Source organism: Xyrauchen texanus, chromosome 25 (assembly GCF_025860055.1).
Source record: "Xyrauchen texanus isolate HMW12.3.18 chromosome 25, RBS_HiC_50CHRs, whole genome shotgun sequence".
NCBI lineage: Eukaryota > Metazoa > Chordata > Actinopteri > Cypriniformes > Catostomidae > Xyrauchen > Xyrauchen texanus.
Window position 1 is genome coordinate 14,367,091 of NC_068300.1, and position 25,041 is coordinate 14,392,131.

The 25,041-nt window shown below is 43.3% G+C and overlaps 1 protein-coding gene across 1 annotated transcript in view; it reads left to right on the forward strand.

The window, feature by feature from the left end:
* dgkaa (diacylglycerol kinase, alpha a) overlaps positions 1 to 25,041 on the forward strand; it is a 51,410-nt gene that overhangs the window by 3,850 nt on the left and 22,519 nt on the right. Inside the window, exon 2 of the mRNA XM_052091757.1 lies at positions 24,561 to 24,647. Coding sequence (XP_051947717.1) covers positions 24,569 to 24,647 — 79 coding nt within the window. The 5' untranslated portion in view covers positions 24,561 to 24,568. The remainder of the gene's footprint in view (positions 1 to 24,560; positions 24,648 to 25,041) is intronic.

The following is a 25,041-nucleotide window of genomic DNA, read 5'->3' on the forward strand; positions in this document are numbered from 1 at the left end:
TTCCAGTCCTCCATCGTTATTTTTGAATGACGTGAGTTCAAAGGTTCTGGCTCAGAGATAATGTGCAGCACATCAGACTCTAGATGATAGGATAGGAGGTCAGGTTGATGAGGCCAGGTGAAGACATTCTTCAACTTGTTTTTTCCATGGTAAGGGTGACCTTTGCATGGAATTGCCCTCTATTATATCGTATTAATTGTGAAATTAAAGAAATTCAATGAATTGTATTTTATAGATCTTAATTTTTGAGTAACGTTTCTCCTATCACTGAATTGATGGAGTTTGAGGTATTTTAAAGCTGCTGTTCATGTTCAACCGGAGGTGTCAAAGTAGTATTTACTTAATGTAATATTTATGTAAATATTGTGTAATATTGTGTAATATTTACTTTAACTTTAGTCAGCATCATAAACTACTGATATTTGTCAAAATTGACCTCCAACAGAAAGGCTTGTAATAGGAGTCAAATGATGTAACCAGTTATACCATTTGACATTTAAATTTATAATCTAATTTGACAGGCATTATCATGGACACCAGCACATGGCCTTTGTGTGAATATTTCAAACATAATTATTTAAATTAAATTATGATGAATGATCGATGTTTTACTGGGGTCATACCATTTGACATTTGACACAAGCAGACCTGACCATACCCTGAACATATCAAATTATCTTGAATATTTAAAAAAGAGTTACTAATATTTTTATGCAGCAGTTAGGGTCATCAGAGGTCTTTCTCTGTGATATCATTTTCTGTCACATGGTCTTCTTGCACATAACAAAATGGCTCCTTGAATGGTGGTAACACCAACTTGACAGGATTCCCCAAATTAATTGTAATTTTCAGAACAATGTTGTTCCATTACATTTTTTTTACCATTAAATAGTTCTAATGTAAGATTAAAGGACAATAATTCTAGTTGATAGGGTGTTTTAGTGAGAATTTAACCTTTTTTAAGCAAGTTTAATTATTTGGTACAAGGTTTTTCTGGTTACACCACATTGACATTTTTGCCATCATCCCCCAAATATTCTCTCAAAATGTATTAAAACCTTTTAGACTAGATCCTCAATAAAAGAATATATGCAAGTCATTTGTACATTTATTTTCAAATTGTAACCCTTTTAAATTTAACTAAACCACATGGACACAAAAAAGTGGTGATGAAATGGAGAGGTGATTACTGCTTTTGGAAAAGGTCATGTGGCATCAGTGTATTACTCCCTGTTACTCCCTGCTAATTCTCCTGCTGAGTCTGGGGGATGGAGCTTTAACTTCTATCAAAAGATTATGGGAGAAATGTTTAACTTTTATTGGAGGAGGGAGTGTGGGCTAGAATTCTAAAAAAAACATCAAGTCTGTATCTAGAGATTTTGAAAATTTGACATAGATTGTATTGGATAGGCTTAGTCTAAAAGACACACCCACCTGCTGGCAATGCCACAACCCATGTTTTTTGGGGGTGTGTTAAGATCCAAGAATTGTGGTTGAATGTTCAGATTTTGTGTGTGACATGTTGGGCACTTGGGTTTCGTTTTGCCCCAGACTATGTATTTTAGGCAATGGGGCAGTCATCATAATAGGGGATAAATACATAAAGTGGGTTTTGACCAGTGTTATGACAGGCAGACAAATTGTTTTAAGGGGATGGAATTGTTTTTAGGTGAAAATTAGCACCCTAAATTTGGGAGTGCGTGGAAATGGGGAGGGAGGCAGCTTTCGGGGAGGTGTCATGTAGAATGCTGAGGATCTGGGATTCATTTGATGTGAATGGGGCAGTTATTTGGCATTTTTGGGGGACTCTCGGGTAGGGGCTGTGGAGAGTGAGGCATAATTTTAGATGTGTATGATTTATATATATATATATATTAGGGCTGTCAATTGATTAAAATGTTTAATCTAATTAATTACATGGTGTCCCGATTAATTATTCGCAATTAATCGCATTTAATCACATATACAAATATTTGCTGAGAAAGCCCCTCATATATAATTCAATATATAATGATTAAATAATTATACATAGTAATCTTTAAATATTTAAAAAATTATATATATAAAATTAAAAATGTTCAGATAATTAAAATGCATTTCATTCTTGTGGCAGAAGAGTTCATCATTGATAAGACAATACAAAAAGCGGTTTTAGAATACAATTTATTGTTTACTACCATATTATTGATCATAAGTCAATCATTGGCACACAGTTCACAGCAATCCATTTCACAAGTGAATTTATCAATTAGTTGGAGATTTATTATGAGGGCTTGTTTAAGGACCCATCAATGAACAGCTGTGAAGACATGCTTGTGTAGCTTCTCAGATGCGTTGCGTCATAAACATAAACTTTTTAGGTCACTGTGTCAAGTGAAATATAGTTTAATACTTAGAACACATTTTGATATCCTTTAGTTCGAATTTGCGCTCCATCAAGTGTTTAGAATGCAAGAACGTAACATTGTTTGTGTTGTGCTGCCTGCTGAAGGGTTGTTTTGTTCACTGTATAAACTGCTCATTGCCCATACAGCTGAAGTTTCACTTACTGCCCTCTGGAGTAAACATTTGGTACTACAAGCTTGCATTTCTCAGGAATCTTTATTATTACGGTCCGGGGGTATTGCTATTAATTGTGTAAATTGTTAACTATATGAATCAGTACAAAATGTTAATAGAAAAACCCATGTGGATAGTCCTAAAGATGGAAAAAAGCTATTTTAGAGTCTCTCTGGGGTTCTTGGCTTAACGTATCTGATGATTGTAAGTCAGTCTCTGAGGATTCCCTACCCTTATATGCTTGGCCTGGAATCTCCTGTTTTTATAACCCGTGATCCATGCAGTGCAAAACAGAGCTTAAGAATGAACTGTCTTTCCTAAACCCCAGTTATGATCTAACCACATTTACACAACAGGGACTGGCGAAGGTCTAGCTTTGCCAATGGAATGTAGGTCAATAATCATTGTTCCGCAGATTTACTTACTTTTGCCAGGGAGAGTGGCACGTACTTATTACGTTCTAAAAAGTGGCTACTCCAAAGAGCTTCTCTATTGTCACAGGCTTGAGAAATGTTTCCATTTAGTGACCCATAGAGCTAAAGCACACTGTCGTCTCAAGGATTTTGTAGATTGGATGGAAACCGGAACAGAGAAGATTTCCAAAGTATTTCCATGTACAGTGTTAAGAAAAAGTATGTGAACCCTTTGGAATTAGCTGGTTTTCTGCATTAATTGGTCATAAAATCTGATCTAATTTTCATCAAAATATAGACAAACACAATGTGCTTTAGCTAACAAGACTCAAAGAATTATAATGTTTCATGTCTTTATTGAACACATCCCTTTATCATTCACAGTGCTGTGGATAAAGTAAGTGATCCCTTGGATTTAATAATTGGTTGATCCTCCTTTGGCAACAATAATCTCAATCAAGTATTTCCGGTTGCTGCCGATTAGACCTGTACAATGTTCAGAAGGAATTTTGGACCATTCTTCCTTACAGAAATGCTTTCAGATATTCTTAAAATGTCTGGTGTGAATGGCTCACTTGTGGTCATTCCACTGCATCCCTGTTGGGTTAATGTCTGGGCCCTGTACAGGGCCACTATAAAAGTTGGATTTAGTTTTTTCAAGCCATTCTGTAGTGGATTCAAGGTCATTGTCCTGCTGTATCATCCATCTTCTACTGAGCTTCAGCTGGCACACAGCTATCCTGAAATTATCCTCTTAGATATTTTGATAAACTTGGGAATACATTTTTCCCTCGATGATGGCAAGCGCTCCAGGCCCCGAAGCAGCAAAGCAGCCCCAAATCATGATGCGCCTTCCACCGTACTTCAACGTTGGGATAATGTTTTCATGCAATTTGTCTAACTGTAGACAGATGAATAAATAGAGATAACTTTGTAACCCTTTCCAGCTTTATGCAAAGCAACAATTCTTTATCGTAGGTCTTCTGAGATCTCTTTTTTGCGAGGCATGGTCCACATCAGCAGAGGCTTCTTGTGAATAGCAAACTCAAAATGCTTTTAATTAGTCAAAGTAGCTCTAACCCACACCTCCTATCTTGTTTCATTAATTGTATTCCAGGTTTGCTAACTCCTGACTCTTATTAGCTTTTGTTGACATCATAAGCCTAGGGGTTCACATACTTTGTACACTGTAACGACCCTTACGGGAAGGAGGACATGAAACGAGTCTTCAACCAAAGGTAAGGCTTTAATTGCCGTCTTTCTTATAACAATACACTACAACACAATACAATACAATATAATATAACACAAGTGCACTGAGTTGGCTTGTCGGGGCTCTCCCCCACTGGAGGCTCTGTGTCTGTTTTTATGCCGCTCTCCTCGTGCTCACTGGAATTAGAGACAGGTGTTAGGCATAATTTAGCTCAGGTGTAAGCGCCCTTACTGCTTTCCTCTCCCGGACGGGCGCTTGACCACGCCCCCGCTGCCACATACCCCCACCGCCCGACTCAGGCCGGGGTGCCATCCGGCCTGTCTACTACTCCCCCCCCATTTCTGGAGAGAAAGTCGGCGACAGCCATCTGCACCCCCGGTCTGTGGACCACCTTGAACTTAAAGGGCTGGAGAGCCAGGTACCAACGGGTGATCCGGGCGTTAGTATCTTTCATGCGGTGGAGCCACTGGAGTGGGGCGTGATCCGAGCAGAGGGTGAAGGCCCGCCCCAGCAGGTAATACCAGAGGGTGAGGACTGCCCACTTGATGGCCAAACACTCCTTCTCCACGGTGCTGTATTTAGTCTCCATCAAAGAGAGCTTCCGGCTAATGTACAGCACTGGGCGCTCCTCCCCCTCCACCACCTGCGAGAGTACGGCCCCCAGCCCTCTGTCTGAAGCGTCCGTCTGCAAAATAAAAGGGAGAGAGAAGTCAGGTGCATGAAGAAGCGGCCCCCCACAAAGTGCGGCTTTAATCTGCATAAATGCCTGTTGGCACTGCTCCGACCATTGAACCGGATCTGGAGCCCCCTTTTTAGTGAGGTCAGTCAGCGGGCTGGTGACGTCCGAATAATTAGGCACAAACCTTCTATAATAGCCAGCCAGCCCCAGGAACTGCCTCACCCCCTTTTTGGTCTTAGGTCTAGGGCAAGTCGCAACCGCCGCGGTCTTATCAATTTGGGGACGCACCTGGCCATGACCCAAGTGGAACCCCAGATACCGTACCTCCACACGCCCAATCGCACACTTCTTAGGGTTTGCTGTGAGCCCCGCCCGCCGCAGCGATCTCAGGACGGCCCTCAGATGTTGCATGTGCTGCTGCCAGTCATTGCTATAAATGATAATATCATCTAAATAGGCAGCGGCGTAAACGGTGTGAGGTCTGAGGATCCGATCCATGAGTCGCTGAAACGTGGCTGGTGCCCCAAACAAACCGAAAGGAAGCGTCACAAATTGGTGTAATCCAAACGGCGTCGTGAAGGCTGTTTTCTCACGGGACATTGGTGTCAAGGGGATCTGCCAATAACCTTTTTTTAGATCCAAGGTCGAATAAAATCGAGCAGTACCTAACCGATCGAGCAGTTCATCAACACGGGGCATTGGGTACGCATCAAATTTAGACACCGCGTTGACTTTTCTGTAATCCACACAGAATCGAACAGACCCATCACTCTTAGGAACAAGAACAACCGGGCTGGACCAATCACTGTGGGATTCCTCTATTACGCCCATATCAAGCATCGCATCTAATTCCTCCTGAACTATTTTCTTTTTATGTTCGGGTAAACGATAGGGGCGGCAACGCACCACCACGCCCGGCTCGGTCTCGATGTGGTGCTGTATGATGTTTGTACGGCCCGGTAGAGGGGAAAACACTTCTGCAAATTCCTTTTGTAAATCGGAAACCTCTGTGAGTTGACGCGGTGAGAGGTGGTCTCCACAAGCAACCGGGGTATTGAGATTGCGGGCTTTGTTTACCTCCGGTCCGAGCTCCGCCCTCTCCTTAACTACCGTGGCCAACGTCACAGAGGCCGCCTCTTCTCTCCACAATTTCAGGAGGTTGAGGTGATAAATTTGGCATGCGCCCCCTCTATCGGTACGTTTAACTTCATAATCGAGATCCCCTACTCGTCGTGTGACCTCAAAGGGTCCTTGCCACTTGGCGAGTAATTTAGAGCTCGATGTCGGGAGTAATACGAGTACCTTATCTCCCAGTGCAAATTCCCGTAGCCGAGCACCCCTGTCATACAGCTGGCGTTGGCGTTCTTGAGCCTGGAGCAAATTCTCCTGTGTTTGTCGCCCCAGAGTGTGGAGTTTTGCTCTAAGATCGAGAAGGAACTGAATTTCATTTTTGCTATTAGAAGGTCCCTCCTCCCAAGCTTCGCAGATGACGTCAAGGACCCCGCGTGGGCGTCGCCCGTACAGCAGCTCAAACGGGGAGAACCCTGTGGAGGCTTGCGGGACCTCCCGTACTGCAAACAACAGGGGGTCTAACCACTTATCCCAATTTCTAGCGTCATCATGTACGAATTTACGAATCATGTTCTTGAGCGTTTTATTAAATCGTTCCACTAGGCCATCTGTCTGGGGATGGTAAACGCTAGTGCTGAATCGACTTAATGCCCAAGAGCTCGTAAAGTTCGCGGAGTGTTCGTGACATGAAAGTCGTAGCCTTGATCGGTGAGGATTTCTTTCGGAATCCCCACCCGGGAGATTATCTTGAAGAGTGCCCCTGCAACACTACGTGCGGAGATGTTGCTCAGAGGCACTGCTTCCGGATATCGCGTCGCGTAATCCACTAGGACAAACACGAAGCGATGTCCGCCTGCTGACCGTTCTAATGGCCCGACGAGGTCCATACCAATTCTTTCGAAGGGGACCTCGATCAATGGTAGAGGGCGCAATGGCGCTTTTGGGGTGGCCGGTGGGTTTACCAGCTGACATTCACGGCACGCCGCACACCACCTGCGGACGTCACCGCCAATGCCCGGCCAATAGAAACGGGCTATTAGATGGAGAAGTGTTTTTCGTTCCCCTAGGTGACCGGCCATAGGATTATAGTGAGCCGCCTGGAAAACCATTTCCCGGCGGCTCCGTGGAATCAATAATTGTGTCACTTCCTCCTTTGTTTGAGCGTCCTGCGTCACTCTATATAGCCGATCTTTAATCATGGCAAAATACGGGTATGAAATGGCAATGCCCGGCCGGAACTGTTGACCGTCGATTACTCTCACTTGGTCAAAAGCATGTTTAAGGGTTTCGTCCCGCGACTGCTCTAGAGGGAAGTCCCCCCCAGGGAATTCCCTGAGAGGAGGGGTGGCCACCTCGCCCCTTCCCTCATCATTCAGAGCAGCCGAGGACGGCTCCGACAGGTGTCCCGGAGCCGTTGCGCAAACGCAAACGGGCGATCAGACATTTCTATCTTCATGCCGCGGAAGAGCTGGCAGTTCTCTTCCGGGCTCCGACCGACCCGTTGCCGAATGGCTTTCTTCAGATCTGGATAGGCCAGGAGGTTCGTCGCCGGCAGTTGTTGTGCCGCAAGTTGAGCTTCCCCGGACAGGAGGGGGATTAGCCCACTGATCGAGCGGCCAGCCCCAGATTTCTGCCGTGCGCTCGAACAAATCGAGGAAGGCCTCAGGATCATCTGCTGTCCCCATCTTCTGTAACGTGGGCGGGGGCAGCGTAGAGCGGGTGTCCGGGGTCGCGGTTGTGGCCGACGCGGTCTCCTGGCTGAGGAGGCTCCGGATGGCGTGCCGGTCCTCTGCCTGAGCCCGCATGACTTCAAAAAAACGGCGATCTTGGTCCTGCCGGAGCTCAAGCAGGGATTGCTGGTGGCTTTGATGTAGCGTCGCGAGGGACTGGAGGACCTCCGCCAGCTGGGAGGACTCTATGGAGCGACCTTTCTCCATGCTTGGAATTTTTATTATTTTTTTAATTCCCGGGTTTCGGCACCAGTGTAACGACCCTTACGGGAAGGAGGACATGAAACGAGTCTTCAGCCAAAGGTAAGGCTTTAATTGCCGTCTTTCTTATAACAATACACTACAACACAATACAATACAATATAATATAATACAAGGTCACTGAGTTGGCTTGTCGGGGCTCTCCCCCACTGGAGGCTCTGTGTCTGTTTTTATGCCGCTCTCCTCGTGCTCACTGGAATTAGAGACAGGTGTTAGGCATAATTTAGCTCAGGTGTAAGCACCCTTACCGCTTTCCTCTCCCGGACGGGCGCTTGACCACGCCCCCGCTGCCACATACACATTCACATTCACTGTGAATGTTTAAATAATGTATTCAAGATGTAGAAGAACAATACAATAATTTGTGTGTTGTCAGTTGAAACAGATTTTGTTTGTTCATTTTAAACAAATTTTAAACAGATTTTAAGACAAATGTATAAATAAATGCTGGTAATTCCGAAGGGTTCACATACGTTTTCTTTCCACTGTAAATTGCACTAACAATTATAGTTTGAACACATCAGGTTAATCAAGTCAGTCACTTATTATGACAAAACTTACATTACATTTTTGCTTGTTCAAATAAACAACCCTTTACTGGATCCCAGCTCTGTACCATCTGGGCATTTTCTCAATCAACAAAATTAGGTGCATGGCTGGGTGTAAGTGGAGGGCAATTTATTTCCCCCCGGAGACTTCTGAAACCCTACCACCCCTCTGGATCCAGTATTATCAGTTTATGATTTCTCATGCCCTCTCTTATGCACGTATTAAATAATGAAAATTGAATGGCTTTGACTCTTGAATTGCTCTGTGTAGGAAGGAGTCTAGCGCAACAGTTGCTGCACGTCTGTTCTCTGTAGTGCTCTCTCTGTGTGGGTGTTAGTACGCTTCTAACATGTGTCTCCTCAAGCGCACGCCTTTGCACAGACCGCGCAACAGGAGGATGACATGCAGGGTGCTTTGCAAGCTCAGGCGTGTCTGCGGGTAGTCTGTGACTGAAAGGGTTTCCTGCACACCACTGAGGCCCCTCTGCTTTTACAAAAAGCAACTTACATTGTTAGTGATGCTTTTTCTACTGAAATACAACTTGTTGTACACAAGAAAGGAAGGGAGACAAGTACAGCAGCTTTTCTCTGCTGAGGTGTGACTCATATAGGGGTAGTTCACATAAATGCTTTTGCAAAGTTGACATGTCCTGCGGTTTGACATGTATTTTAAACAGTATTTTGCTAGTTGCTTTATAATTATTATGCATGCAGTTTTAATGACCTCATATTAAATGAGACTACCTGGAATGTTTGAACTTTTTTTGAAAAAATATTAATAATAATAAAATAAATAAATAAATAATAATAATTTGTCAGACAATATGACCCTTTAAAATAAAATTGTAAGCAATATATATATATATATATATATATATATATATATATATATATATATATATATATATAATGAAAAGTTGACAAAAAATGGTATAAGACACAAAAAAAAAAGGGTGACCAGTTATAGCACCTAAAATGTATGCTTTGCCTTCTACATTAATACAAATTTTAACCTAGAATCTAGATGTTGATAAAAAATTGCACATGAACATGTTATCTGTGTCTACCTATAGACTGCTGCTTTACAGTTAGTGGCCTCTATTTTATGGCCTTCTTGAACTTTGCCTGATTTTTGTTTTGCCTGCTGTTTTAGCACATTAGCTTTGTGTGTTTAATCATGTTATTAGACCTACATATTTACTAAATACATTTTACATTATTTTATGACATCAAAAAAAGCTGTGAAAATTAATGCATTAACGGATGCGATTAATTTGAAAGTTTAACACGTAAATTTTTCTTAATCACGATTAACGCATTTACCGTTAAATAAAGCATAAACCAGCAAAAACTTTTGCGGGACTAGTGTGAAACCATTGCGTTGTGTCTGCCTGGAGTCATTACACTGAAGCACACACCACAATACACACACACACACACACACCAACAGCAATGGGGAAAGGACCTCTTAACCATATTTGTATGTACAAAGCACTGACTTGTGACAGAAAGCAAGTACTTTGCAGCCTCTGAAAGGTGCAGAAGCACATCAAGTCTTAACTAGAGGTAGACCTATTATCGGTTTTACCAATGAATCATTGCCGATAGTTGCTTTTTAGCACTATCAGTTATCGGCAATAATCTGTCGATAGTTGCTGATAGATTTTTCATCATTTAGTAATTTCAAAATAAGTTTTGATAATCGTTTAATAACGATTAATCAGTTATCTGCCTTTCCCACCACCTTAGTAATCGTATCGGCAAAATCCACTATCGGTCTACCTGTAGTCTTAACTATCATGAAAACGTAGAATTAAATGTTGTCTCCACCACTTTTCGTGTGGAGTTCAGAATGCTGCTTGATGCTGGCATTGACGCCCTGACATGAATCATGAATGTGGCTGCACGATTAGCATGAGAGTGGAGTATGAGAGTTGAAGAGATTGAATGCCCATTGCACTGAATATGCAATGAATGCTGCTAGTTATTTCAATTAGTTAACCTCCCACTTAAACTTTGGGAAATGTTTAATGTCACTTGAATTGGTGCTGTTTTAGTACATTTCTATCTTTATACTGTAGAAGGCTTTGTCTGGAAAATGATAATAAAGCATTTTAATGTTAAATATTTTTTGTTTTCTTTCCTAAATAAGGAAATGAACGCATTTCAGCACGTTCAAACAATGCAATTAATTCCAATTAACTATGAAAAACTATGTGATTAATCACGATTAAAAAAATTATAATCATTCATTCAAAGTTGCAAAGTTGCAATTTTCACATACTATTTTTTTTAACCTGATCAAAGTTGGAAATGATCAGGTCAGGAAACCTCGAGCATAGCTAGATTTTGACCAAATGCAGTATAGCTCATTCCACTATCTGTAGAGGCACTAAACCCATATCTAGAGTAAGTAGATAACTAGAATTGAATATAATGAAATATAAAATAGGACCAATTCAGTTTGAGTTATAACCTAATACAGTTCTGTGTAGCTACTGCCTTTTGCATTTGCATAACAGAGTATGCAACATTTGTTCGTAGCACACGTGTATGCGCGAGATCCTTGTGCCGACACATTTTGCTGCCCCAGAGGGTGAGCATTTATAGACAAAACTCAGTTGAGATGAATGATTCACACTTACATCAGCAGGTGGAATGCAAAGCAGTCTGAGGCATGCATTTGAAGGTTTGGTGAACAGTGTTTGCGTAGGTGGAGCAGGGGAGGGCAGGGGAAGACCCGTGTCTGCTGACCGGGCTTTCCTCCCCCTCATCCCTCCCTCGACACACCACACACACCCCACCTCACATTCCGGTCCTGTCAGACACCCTTAGCAACGCTGTGACTCAGCACAGCTAATGGGAAACTCTTTCCATAAAGACAAGGATTATTCTTCTTAATGAGCAGATGCACTCACTGGTTTCTTGCAAAAGCGGAAATGATTTGTTTTGGTTTAATTTGATAAAAAGAAAAAAGCCATAAAACCATTTTTTATGAGAACCCATAGAAAATAATATATAACATTAACTGTATATTGCTATTCTCTTACTGTATGAAACAGCCTTATGTCATGAAAATTACATGAGTGTGCTGGCTTTTTGGCAAAATTATATTACGTTGTTCCTCACACGAATCATTTCACTTTATCTTAATAGTAAATCGCGAGCATATTAATGCTCTAAGAACCTACCCGCCATAAACCTATCCACAAGCAAATGTGATATGAAAAACACAATACTGAAGCAACCATATCATTTTGTGGTGCTTCAATGTTAATTTCAGCTATTATGTCAACTTGCATGCTCTTCAAGACTCCAGTCCTTTGCATCACAAGTGCAATGCTTTTTCACTTGAACTATTGTGCGGTTTGATTGCATCTGAAAAGCTTGTCAATGTATTTAGTTACATAATGCAAGTTGTGCATTACAGTAAAGTGTTTATATGTCATTAGACAGCATTCTGTGAGGACAGGGTGGAAACTAAGTGCTTATGAACTGTTAAACTGCTGTTTTTCTCATGATTTGTGTGAAAAGGAAAAAAAAGTTGTTTTTATAGTGCCTCTAGTGCTCATTTCACTAGGAAACTGCTGCGATGTCTGTAATTTCAACGGTAAATTAATGTAAAAATGCTACAGTAAAAAAAAAAAAACCTTTGTTAATGGGTAGTTGAAAACATTAAACAAGAAAACACATGTACTTATTACGGTAAACTTTTAATAACGTTACTGTGAAAAACAATAACCGTACGTTCCCAGAAGTTCCTGAGTGACCCATTACATTTCATTATATTTTATGGAAAACGTTGTTTCTGCTTAGTTGTAATATCAGTAAAATGTACATTGGGGTGTTCTGAATTATATTTGATGTAGTTTAGTTCATTGTAACAATTCAAGGAATGCATGGGAAAGGAGGAAGCTGGGACCGGCTTGACAAACACATAGACATTTATTTCTTAAACATAACATTAAACAACTTCACATGCTTCTTCCCTGTAGACAAGGCAAATACACACAGCTCCGTGTGTCTCTCTCTCCATCTCCGTCTGCCGCTGTCTCCTCTCCTTATATATTCCCACCGCCTCTCACTGGAATGCGAGACCAGTATGGCACACATGTGGAACTCATTCACCTTGCTCTGCCCAGACAATAGAGAGAGAAAGAGAAGAAAGCAGAGAGAGGAGAGAGAGATGGGCTCACCAGCCCCGGACATTTACATTGAAATTTTTTACATTGACACACTGTAAACTGGTCCTCAGCCACTCCTCCCCTTAGCGGACGACAGACGCTCCTCCGCCTCTTGGCGTGCTTCTGTGGTAATTAAAATGTGCCTTTCTTAGGCTAAAAAATACTTGATTTCTGTCACAAGTTTTATCTGGGCTTGTTTTGTACAATAAATAGCGTTAAGAGCTCCTTTCCACGTCACTTTATCATTGACACTGTATCACTGCTGTGTGTTTGTGTGGTGTGTGTCAGTGCAATAAATACGGGCTGACACATTACAAAGGTTCCGCTCTTCCAACAAGTGTTTATGCTGGTTTATGCTGTATTAACGGTAAATGCGTTAACATTTAACATGTTAAACTTTTTTAATTAATCGCATTAACACGTTAATTTTGACAGCTCTAGTTTATTGCATTAGTTTAGTTTCACTTGTGTGGTGGTGTTTTGTGTTTGTGTGAGTGTGAGTGACAATGTGCAATGTCTTGACATGCGTATTAATGATTGCGTAGTGAACCACACTTTACGGTAGTGAACCATGAATTATACAGGCATCAAAATTACATCCTGTAAAGCCTGAAACAAGATCACTGTATTTTTTAAGGTACATGTCTAGTAACCACAGCAGTTTATTTTATTTATTTTTTTACAGTGTATAGAAAATGAGCCACATAAAATTATTTTGCAAAAATGCAGGTGTAGTATGTGATACTATGAGAACAGGTTGGTATGTCAACAATTGTCTTATTTGTGTCTATGTTTATTCCTCCTAAGAAATAATAAGAGTAACATCAGAGACAAAGTTGATATATCAGATAAACATAACTTCTTTTAGTCTTCTGAGCTATCAAAGAGCAACATCTGAGCAATACAATTTTCCTGTAGGATGGGAATGGACAAACATTTGAATACTGTACAAACTATTCCTGATACAAAACAGGTTTCCGTGACACAGCTTGTGCAAACAGCACTTAGCTTTATATTGTCTCTAAATATAGATTTAAAAGACATTGTAAAGTCAACTAATTAGTGTACAGCTAACATCAGGCCAGAACAACCATAACAAGTTTCGTAATCTGACTATTTTTATCTCACGTGAGAACCACAAGCCCTACCCCCTGTCTACTCTATATTGTGTTTCAAGTCCAGCTTTTCTGGTAAAGTGGGTTGGTAATGTAATCTAATAAGCAAGATCGAGAGAGGGACTACTTTTAGGCACCAATGGACTTTGTAGCCTTATGCAACAGTGATCATTTAAATGATTTGTTTTCTCTTTTACCATTTACTTGTTGCATATTTGTGTAGTTGATATGACATGTCAAGCAGTGACTGCAGTATACTGAGAATATAACGAATCTAAAACTATTTTAAACAAAATTTTCAAACAAAAATCTTTTTCATTGTTATACATGCCGTTTTATATGAGACTATGTGGAATATTTGTCACATTGCAGAATTATTGAAAGGGATAGTTGACCCAAAAATGAAACATTATTTACTTGCCCTCAAGCCGTTCCAAACCCATGTGACTTTCTTTCTGCTTTGGAGCACAAAAGATAACGCTAGGCAGAATAAGGGTTTTTCCTACATTGAACATTTTTCAGAGGCCACCCAAGTGAAATTTCAGGCAAAATAATGATATTCATTTTAAAAGGTAAATTTTTGGGTGAACTTTCCCTTAAAGTGAAATGCAGAAAGCCAAAAAGTAATAAAGAATACCCAAATATACATTTTTCATTATACAGTACATCTTGATGTTAAGTAAATAATAATAATAATATTAATAATAATAAATCATGTCCATGATTGTCAACTACCCATTTACAAATATAGAAAGTAACATGCCTCAATACACAATACATGGGAATGTCGAACTCACAAGCAATCTGAAACTAACAACTGCTATAGTCGCCCACTACTTCCTTAATGCTACTGACATTTCTGTAATTCTACTGAAAATTTTACCTGCATGGTTTGGGATGGCATCAAGAAACACATGACTCACATGTGCTTATGGGGAGTTGCTAAGTTTCATATTATAATTTCTGCAAGAACAGAGGAAACAGAGCAAAACCAGTTCAGAAAATGCAAATAAGATCAAACCCCTTTCCAGTCCTTCCACAAAAATGTAAAAACAAATTAAAATAAACATTGGCACGAAGGAATCGCTGTTGTATAGCTGACTGGCAATAAATATCCTAAAACAATTTACTGCCCTAAAGAGAAATGGTATGATCTGCCTTGGACGTTTGGAGCTTAGCCACCAGGAACCCCTTGCACTTTTCCCCTGGACTCAGTGTTTGATAAAGCTGTGATTTGTCTCCATCCATAAAAGAGGGCTATGCATGCAAATATGTGATCAGGAAGGCCATAATCGGATTACCACGCTTCTGTGCTCGAGCCAAACAATTAGAGAGACAAGAAGACAGAGAGAGACACAGAGGAAGAGAGAGCAAGACCTGCAGCCATCTGCAGTTATAGGCAGCAGACTGTTAAAACTGGTGTGAAAAAAGACCTCACAAAATATTTCAAACAAATATGACCACACTGTTTGTGTTATGCTTATTTTCAATTTAAGGGAATCTATCAAAAACTTAAGATTTAGATTTACAATAACATTAATAAATAATACGATTTTAAAGAAAAAATATTTATTTAAAACAAAATGATGCTTTTTTTTTTTGCATTTGGAAATTATTTAAAATTATTTAAAATGACAGTTAAGCCCATTTAAAGGGGATAGTTCACCCAAAATGAAAATGGTCTCTTCATTTACTCACACCCATGCCATCCCAGATGTGTATGACTTTCTGGACCAACAGAGCTGAGATATTCTTCTAAAATCTTTATTTATGTTCAGCAGAAGAAAGAAGGTCATACATATCTGGGATTGCACGAAAGTGAGTAAATTGTGAATTTTTAAATATTTTGGTGAGCTATCCCTTTAAAGGATAGGGAGGGATTTTTTTTATTTATTTAAAACTAATTAACCTTAGAAATGCCATCTGTTTAGGAGAACATTCAAATACATTTTTGTGCCAACAGTGGACATTTCACCTAATTTTGCAAAAATGTTGCAACAGTCAGGAGGCGAGGCTGCAAAAACCTTGGCAAGGGAGGAAACGAATCGGTTACCTAACGTAACCTCGGTTCTCTCTAGATGAGGGAACGAGTATTGCATAAGCTAGCTTACGCTACGGGAAAGATTAATCTTTTCTGAGATATTGAAGCCAAAAAATTATCCTTAATTTTGTATCCATTGTCAACGCAGTGCAGCAGCTGCATACCTTGAGCGGGCTAGCTAGCGAGCTCATTGGTTGCTCTGCGGCAACTGCTGCAGCCTATAGACGAACTTGAGTGAACTCGCGTCCAATGACAGGCGCCCGCGCCGTCACTGTATCAAAGCCCGCCAGAATGGCCGTGGCTAGAGTGCATATAAGCGTAAGTTCGTAGGCTGGAACCCTGGTTTTCATTGAATGAAGAGAAAATCGCTCGTGGCGCGAGCACGGCCGGCTACACAATACTCGTTCCCTCATCTAGAGAGAACCGAGGTTACGTTAGGTAACCGATTCGTTCTCTTACGAGAGGTTCTCTCGTATTGCGTAAGCTTGCTTACGCTACGGGAACCCATTGTCAACGGCGTGCGCGCCAAGCATCCACTGCATGAGCCCCGGGGGTGGGGGGACCCGGGGGAGCCCTTGTGAGTGGGGGAATAATATTTGGCCGGCAAGAGTGCGGGCCAGTGTGTGTGTAATACATAAGCACATAGTGGGAAGGGAAAGACAGAGCGGCGGTGCCGGTCTGTGTGGAATGTGTCCCGTCAGTGCAGCTCACCAGGGGAGCTGTAGCGTGTTAAACCGCTAGTAGTTTTGCCTGCAGGGCGGGCACTTCCAGATTGTAAAATCTGACAAAGGTGGAGGGGGAAGCCCAGCCCACTGCCACACATATGTCGTGAATGGAAATCCCGCTGGACCATGCCCACGAGGAGGCCATGCCTCTAGTGGAGTGAGCCCTAATGCCTAACGGGCATGGTAGGTCTTTTGACGCCGTACGCGGCAGCAATAGCGTCCACTATCCATCTAGACAGTGTCTGTTTCGAGGCGCGAAACCTTTGGTGCGCCCTCGAACGAAACGAAAAGCTGCTCAGAGCGTCTGAAAGAGGTGGAGCACGCAGTATACAATCTCAGTGCTCTGACTGGGCAAAGGAGATTGGCGTCGCGTTCAGCTATCGGATGCTGGCAGCGCCGATAGGGAAATGATTTGTGCTCTGAAAGGAGTACCGATCACCTTGGGGACATAGCCGTGTCTAGGCTTTAAAATGACCTTGGAGTCACTTGGTCCAAACTCAAGACATGCAGCGCTGACAGACAGCGCGTGAAGGTCTCCCACACGTTTAACTGATGACAGGGCAGTTAGAAAAACAGTTTTGAGTGAAAGGTATTTAAAATCCACGGATTGAAGCGGTTCGAAAGGGGGGGCTTTCATAGCTTCGAGAACTACGGAAAGATCCCAGATAGGAACCGATGGGGGGCGCGGGGGGTTCATCCTTCTAGCTCCCCTGAGGAAGCGGATGACCAGCTCGTTTTTTCCCAGTGACTGGCCGTGCAGGGGTTCAGCGAACGCCGCGACGGCCGCCACATACGCTTTGAGCGTGGATGGGGATCTGCCCTTATCCAGCAGCTCTTGTAAAAACACGAGCAGCGATGACACCCCACATGTCCGTGGGTCCAGGTCTCTGTCGGTGCACCATTTTGAATACACAGACCATTTGGTCGCATAGAGTCTTCTCGTGGAAGGGGCTCTAGCGTGTATGATAGTGTTTATTACTCCTTCTGGCAAAGCGACGGGTAGTCATTGATCACCCACACGTGCAGCGCCCAGCGCTCTGGGTGGGGATGCCAGATCGTGCCGCGAGCTTGAGAGAGGAGATCTGCTCTCACTGGAATGGGCCACGGGGCTGTCAGTGACAGCTGCGTAAGCTCCGGGAACCATGTCTGATTCTCCCAGCGCGGGGCTATGAGGAGCACCGAGTGACGCATTTCCCTGATCCTCTGCATTACCTGTGGCAATAGCGAGACGGGAGGGAAGGCGTAAAGCGGGCGGTTGGGCCAGTCCTGGGCCAGCGCGTCCTCGCTTTTCGAGAAAAATACTGGGCAGTGAGAGTTCTCTTCTGATGCAAAGAGGTCTATCTCTGCTCTGCCGAATATGCTCCATAACTTCTGGACTGTTTGAGCGTGCAGGGACCATTCCCCTGGGGAAATGTTGTCTCTGGACAGTCTGTCTGGGCCGTCGTTCAGGTGGCCTGGCACGTGCGTCGCCCTCAGCGAGCGCAGGTGCCACTGAGACCAACTCAGTATGCGTTTTGTCAGATGGAAGAGGTTCCTGGATCTGACACCGCCCTGACGGTTTAGATAGGATACCACAGATCTGTTGTCCGAACGGACCAGGACGTGGTGACCCTGAATGACCGGGAGGAAGCGCACGAGCGCGTACTCGACCGCTATCATTTACAGACAATTTATGTGAAGGAGCTTTTCCTGAACTGACCATAGGCCAAAAACCGGAGAGCCCTCGCAGACCGCGCCCCAACCCGTGTTGGACGCGTCTGTCGAGATAACTTTTCGGCGAGAGCCGCGCTCTGATGCGGGGAGGGCGGCAATCGAACTGTAGCAAATAGTCCTGTTTTATTGTGCTTAACACCAATTTGGATATCCCTGGGATAGCTTTCCACGCTTTGAAGCGTAACGCTAGAGGGTGAATGGCCAAGTCGCCCTGATTGCCGCACACAGCGAGCTGAACAGAATGTGTGAGCGCGCTTACTGTGCTTATGCATGACTGCTCACAGACAGCAGGGACAGGCTGTTCTGTGAGTGACTTCCCGATTGAGGTGAATGGGGAAAGAGTCACATCTGTGAAGTGATGCTGCGAGCATAGTCACGGGCATGGGACTTACATACAGAGAGGTGTTTGCTGGCCGTGTGACAGAGCGGGCAGAGAAGGGCGCGCGCACGGATTCGTGGGCGCGTTTATTGACTCTAACACTCGAGCTGGCTGTGCCCGCTTTATGTGAGTGGGCTCTGATAGGGACACGGGAAGTGTAATGCTTGTGTGTAGGGGTGAACACTGGATTGTGGGCACATTTTCTACACATAAGGCATGTTTGCTTTTTACAAGATTTCTTTGGGTCGCCGTGAAAACGGCATTTGAGTGCAGGCAAGCGGGCAGTATCACCGGCTTGTTGGCTGCTGAATCCACCACTGCAGTAGCCTGAGAGAAGGGGACTGACAGAGGGCGATGCTTTGACGGTGGTCCGGCCAGCGCGGACTGAGCCGTCGTTTCCTCAACAAAGCTAGGAGGACTTCGGTTGCTCAGGTTTCAGCGCAATCTTAGGCCGAGGCCCGCGGGGGGGCGGCGGTCTGCGGCGGCTGTCTGAGCGCGTTCTAGGGCGGCCAACCTGTCGACGCTGAGAAGTCTGGCTTTGCTGAGCTGGGCGCCGTGAAGAGGCTCGTGCAGGAGGCTGGTCACGTGGGCAGCCTGCAGAGGAGCTAGCGTGACGAGGCAGGAAGAGATTCATGGCTTGGGTGGCTTTCTGGACTTCCGAGAAACGGTCAACAATGCCACTCACCGCGGAACCGAAGAGACCGGACGGAGAGAACGGTGCGTTGAGGAACGTGGAGCGTTCAGCTTCTCCCATGTCGGCTAGCGTTAGCCATAGGTGTCTCTCGGTCACAGTCAGCGTGGCCATGCACTTCCCTAGGGCTTGAGCTGCAGCTTTGGTGGCGTGAAGGGCGAGATCCGTCGCGCTCCTTATATCTGAAACAGCCTCTGGGTGCCTGCCTTTCTCATCCCACTCTCGAAGAAGGTCCGCTTGGAGGATCTGTAAAACGACCATGGAATGCAGAGCAGATGCGGCTTGGCCGGCAGCGGCATAGGCGCGGCCAACACAGGCGGAAGTAGTTCTGCAGGCCTTAGACGGGAGCACTGGCTTAGACCGCCATCTCGCGGAGGGCGGGCAAAGGTGTGCTGCTACCGAATCCTCGACCGGGGATGGAAGAGTAGCCCCTCTCGGTGGTGTCGTCCAATCGGGCGAGAGAGGTGGAGACATGGGATCAGTTCCTGGCCGAGAGAGCGCTTTCCACGATTTAGAGAGCTCGGCGTGGAGTTCCGGCAGGAAGAGAGCGGCCCGGGCCGCGGGCGCCGCGCGGCGACGGCTCTGAAGAAAGCAGCCGTCGAGTCTGTTTGGAGCCTGCTCAGAGGGTGGTGACCACTGGAGCCCGAGGCGGTCGACGGCCTGTGTGAGAAGGCGCGTTCTTCCTCGACTCCGGCGCGGGTCCTGCTGGATTCCTGGGCCGAGGAGGAGGCTTGGGAGCCTGACCACTCCTCGCTGTCCGAAGCCATGATGGAACAGCAGCCCTTATCCTCCGCCTCGTCATCCGAGATGGCAACAGTGCGGCCGCTCGGTGGCAACTGCGCGTCCCGGTGGGGCGGGGAGGGTGAAAGCGAGGCTCGAGGGAGAGGCTCCGGCGAGGTAGTCGCTTCTAACACCGGTTCCGGCAGCCTTTGGGAGTGGCGCTTCTTTCTGCGCGGCGAAATGAAAGGCGGCTCGGCGGCTTCGGTTTTGAGTGCTTTGAGTCGAGCCCGCAGGGTCGACATCGGAAGCTCCTCGCAGAGGTCGCATCCGCCGTCAGCGAGGGCGAGCTCTGCATGTTCCAGTCCCAGGCAGAGAGCGCAGATGAGGTGGCGGTCTCTGGCGCTGAGAGGAGCGCTACATGAGGCGCAGGTGGTGCGAGGCATCTTTAAAAAGACGCTCGTTGCTCTTTTTGTGAAGTTCGCTGAGGAACTAGCTTGCTCTAAAAGGATACTCGCCGGATGGCGTAGCTTCGCAGGATGGCTGAAGGTGGCGAAGACGGCCGGCTTCTTCGAGCGCTGTCCAAGCTTGCTAGATGCCCCTCGAACGGCGACGCGGCTTCTGCAGTTCAGAGATGCGAAGAGCTTCAGCTGAATAGATGAAAATCAGGGTTCCAGCCTACTGAACTTACGCTTATATGCACTCTAGCCACGGCCATTCTGGCGGGCTTTGATACAGTGACGGCGCTGGCTTCGTCATTGGACGCGAGTTCACTCAAGTTCGATCTATAGGCTGCAGCAGTTGCCGCAGAGCAACCAATGAGCTCGCTAGCTAGCCCGCTCAAGGTATGCAGCTGCTGCACTGCGTTGACAATGGATACAAAATTAAGGATAATTTTTTGGCTTCAATATCTCAGAAAAGATTAATCTTTCCCGTTGCGTAAGCTAGCTTACGCAATACGAGAGAACCTCTCGTAAGAGAACCTAAGTTTCAGTGTTCTGCCACTTTTGTGGAAGCACTGCCCTACACAGCGTAATGTGAAATATATATATATTATTTAATTAAAAGATTCATTTGTGAGTATTCATAGTAGGAGTAACTGTGATACTGAGCTGTATTATGCTGTATTTAATAATAATAATAATAATAATAATAATAATAATAATAATAATAATAATAAAAAGCATTGTGTCCAGACAGAATGATTTTCTTTACCCATGATTGCAGTAATGAGAATTAGATTTTTTTTGTTCTGCATTACGGTAATGAGAGTTTGTGGGAAAAATTTGCTTCTTGGCATGACAATAATGCACACACACACACACACACACACACACACTCACACACACACACACACACACACTCAAACCCTTAATTTTCTTCATGCAAAAGGTTTTCATTTGATTTTGGAGTGAAATATGAAATGAATGTTTCTTTGTGAGATTTGTTACTACAATACAAAACTACAACACAAAAACTTTTAATTATTGGATGTTTTATCCAAATTAATGTAGCTGGCCTTTATTTTTAGAATGGACTTCATTATCACATGTGTAACTTCAATGGTTGGATAGCTATGATGCAATAAGAGAAAGTTTGCTAGAGAAACACTATCTATAAAGAAACTATAAGATCATTTACATCAGCAGTAAAGAATAGATTTTTTTTTATTGTAAAACATCTTTAGAATGTCAGAATATTTGTTTTCTTTTATCTTTCAAATTTTTTTTATTAAGCATGCAAAATAGTTTGTCATGCACCTGCTAGTTCACTCACAGTTGAAAGAAAGTATTGGTTCTGTTTTCCCAAGTTTCTGCCTAACCATCACACACTGTGCGAGTTACATACACACACACACACACACACACACACACATACACAGAATCGGCCACACAAACAAAGTTCCTTGGCAACGACACTAACCTTTTGAGGGAATTAACTGAGAACGGATTGACCCTTTGTTAGTTTACATCACATGAGTGAGTGGGTGTATGGGTCATACTTTACGTCTTTTCTGTCGTATCGCTGTCTCAAAGATCTTAAACAACACATTAGTGAGCCCTTTCATTATAGGAACAAAATAAACTGCCTTTCTAATGGATAACAAAATTTTTATTTCCATGACTGTATCCTTCTTTCATAAAGATGTTGTGTTGTTTTCATATTACCAATCTTATGTAAGAGGTGACGCAAGGTTGTCCTCTGGCTCTTGCATCTTGAGCTTTGCATATGTTTGTTTGTTTGTTCACTTTCAATTTCCAGCTATTTGTCTGTGTTCACAGAAACACACCACTATTATGAGACTAGTACACATAATTCTACTACTACTGTATTAATAGTTTCAATAATATGGATCAATAGATGTGTTTTAAATATGTCACCCATGTATTCTCCATCAAAACTGTTTGGCTTCTGTAACAAAGTTTGAAGACCTTAATAAATGTGCTTAGGAAGAAAAACATTAGCATGCTAATCTCCCTGGACTGCCATAATGAGAAGGCTGATCCATTTTCCATCACAGATGAGAGACCCAGAAATATGTTGTTTTGAGGGAGATAGTGTGAGTCTCATTTCGCCTTAGGTCTTTTAAGCAATGTATGATGTCTTGTCAGCTGACAATGTGCAGCCCTGTTCTTTGCATGTCTCTAAAAGTGCATCACTTTGAAACAAATAAATAATCACATATGGCCATTGATATATAGATTTTATTACTAAAGATTAATATGGGGGTCATATTTGTATTTGTCAGCTTTCCAATTGTCTCATTAACATAAACATCAGATGATAATAAAAGGAAAATTAGATAATAAAGTCTTACTTGTAAGCCCCAACTTTTGCAATTGCTTTTTTATTTTCTGTCCAAATTGTGTTGGTTTCTCTATCATGTCAAATGTGACATAATATCATATCATATCATATAATATAAAGGGGGCGGCACGGTGGTGCAGCGATTAGCACTGTCGCCTCACAGCAAGAAGGTCGTGGGTTCAAACCCTGGTTGCCCCGGCCTTTCTGTGTGGAGTTTGCATGTTCTCCCCGTGTCTGCGTGGGTTCTCTCCGGGTACTCCGGCTTCCTCCCACCATCCAAAAGACATGCAGGCTAGGTTAATTGGTGTCTCCAAAAAAAATAAAAATTGCCCTAGGTGTGGATGTGGATGTGGAGGTGAGTGTGAGTGTGAGTGTATGTCTGTCTATGTGTGGCCCTGCGATGGACTGGCGACCTGTCCAGGGTGTCCCCCGCCTTTCGCCCAATGTTAGCTGGGATAGGCTCCAGCCCCCCGCGACCCTGTACACAGGATAAGCGGTTGACGATGGATGGATGGATGGATCATATAAAGGCGATGCAAACATTATTATCCAAAACATAACATTTCTTATATCGTGTGAATGTACAGGACATATTTTTCTCTTTTTACACTTTAGTAAAAATCAAGATATTCAAATGTAATTTTTTAGCAAAATTTTTTTTTTCTAAAATAAATTCATAATAGCTGTTCATGTCTTATATATTACATTTAAGAATGTAAACGTAAAGTATCTGATTTGTGGCACTTTGAGGTGAAAGGTCAAGAGGTGGAATTTGAATTGAAATGTATTTTGATTGTAATTTTAATACTATTTAAACAAAAGTGTTTTCCTTTTCTGTCATGGTTTACCAGACTTTTTTGGCATGTGCCAATTGGTTTGCTATGAGAATGCTGGGCATGTACAGTATTTGCAAAATGGTGTAAGGCCCAATGTTTCTTGTCATATTAATATTTAATTAAGCTCTTAAAATCTTTATTTTAATTTAAAATGTATTGCTATTAAAATGTATATAAAATGTATACATACATTCCTTCAGCCTGTCGTGGCCCGTTCGGCATGACGTGGCGGCCCGTTTCAGCTTACCGCGGCCTATTCAGCCCAACCCAATAGTTCTCCCGATGGCCAGTCCGCCCCTGCTTGGCTCCATGGTAGTACATTTACATTTATGCATTTGGCAGACGCTTTTATCCAAAGCGACTTACAGTGCACTTATTACAGGGACAATCCCCCCCAGAGCAACCTGGAGTTAAGTGTCTTGCTCAAGGACACAATGGTGGTGTCCGTGGGGTTAGAACCGTGGGGTTAGAACCTGAAGGTCACAGGTTATATAACCTGTGACCTTCTGATTAACAACCCTGTGCTTTAGCCACTACGCCACCACCACTCCATATCTTATGTAAGAGGTGTAGTAAGCTAATAATCATTCAGTACAATGATATCAAAGTACCATGATATATCTGATATTTTCACTGCCACAGTGCTTTTTGTAAAGGTAATAGGACTTATAACAAGAATCCACTCCTGTACTTTGTCATTGGCAGACATCTTGGCAGAGTGACTTAATGCACTTTATACTTGCTTTATGTGCATGATAACATAAATGTATAAAAAGTTAAGATTGTTCTGCCTTTTAATCTGTCTGTTTCTCTCTCTCTCACTCTCACTCTCTCACCCACATTTCTCTTTCTTTCTTTCACTCATTGTTACTAAAAGGCTCTGGCATGATGTCAAACCCAGTCGAGACAGATGACAGAGAGCTGAGGCCAATCGACTTCATGCAGCTTCAGCAGTACATTAACTGTAAGTCTGTGGTGCCCACACATCCCTCCTACTCACACTAAACACTCTGTCTCATTATGAACTATGACTCACTCTCAGTCCTTAAGTGTGAAATGACACTTTATTCTCAGGGTTGAAAAACGTGCCGTTCAATGTGCATCTAAGAAGTCTGTGGGTCCAATTTACTTACAACCCTGCTGGAAAACATTTTAAACCAACCAAAGCTCACTTGCTGGTCTCCCAGACTGGTTAGGTCTTTTGGCTGGGTTTAGAGGGGTTTTGGGCACTTTTCAGTTAGTCAGGTTGGGAGACCAGCTTAGGCTAGTTTAAGATTTTGTGTTTGGTTTAAGATGGTTTTAGAAATGTACATGTATGTGCTCTCATTGTACCCTCTGTAATTAGTTTTTCAATGCTA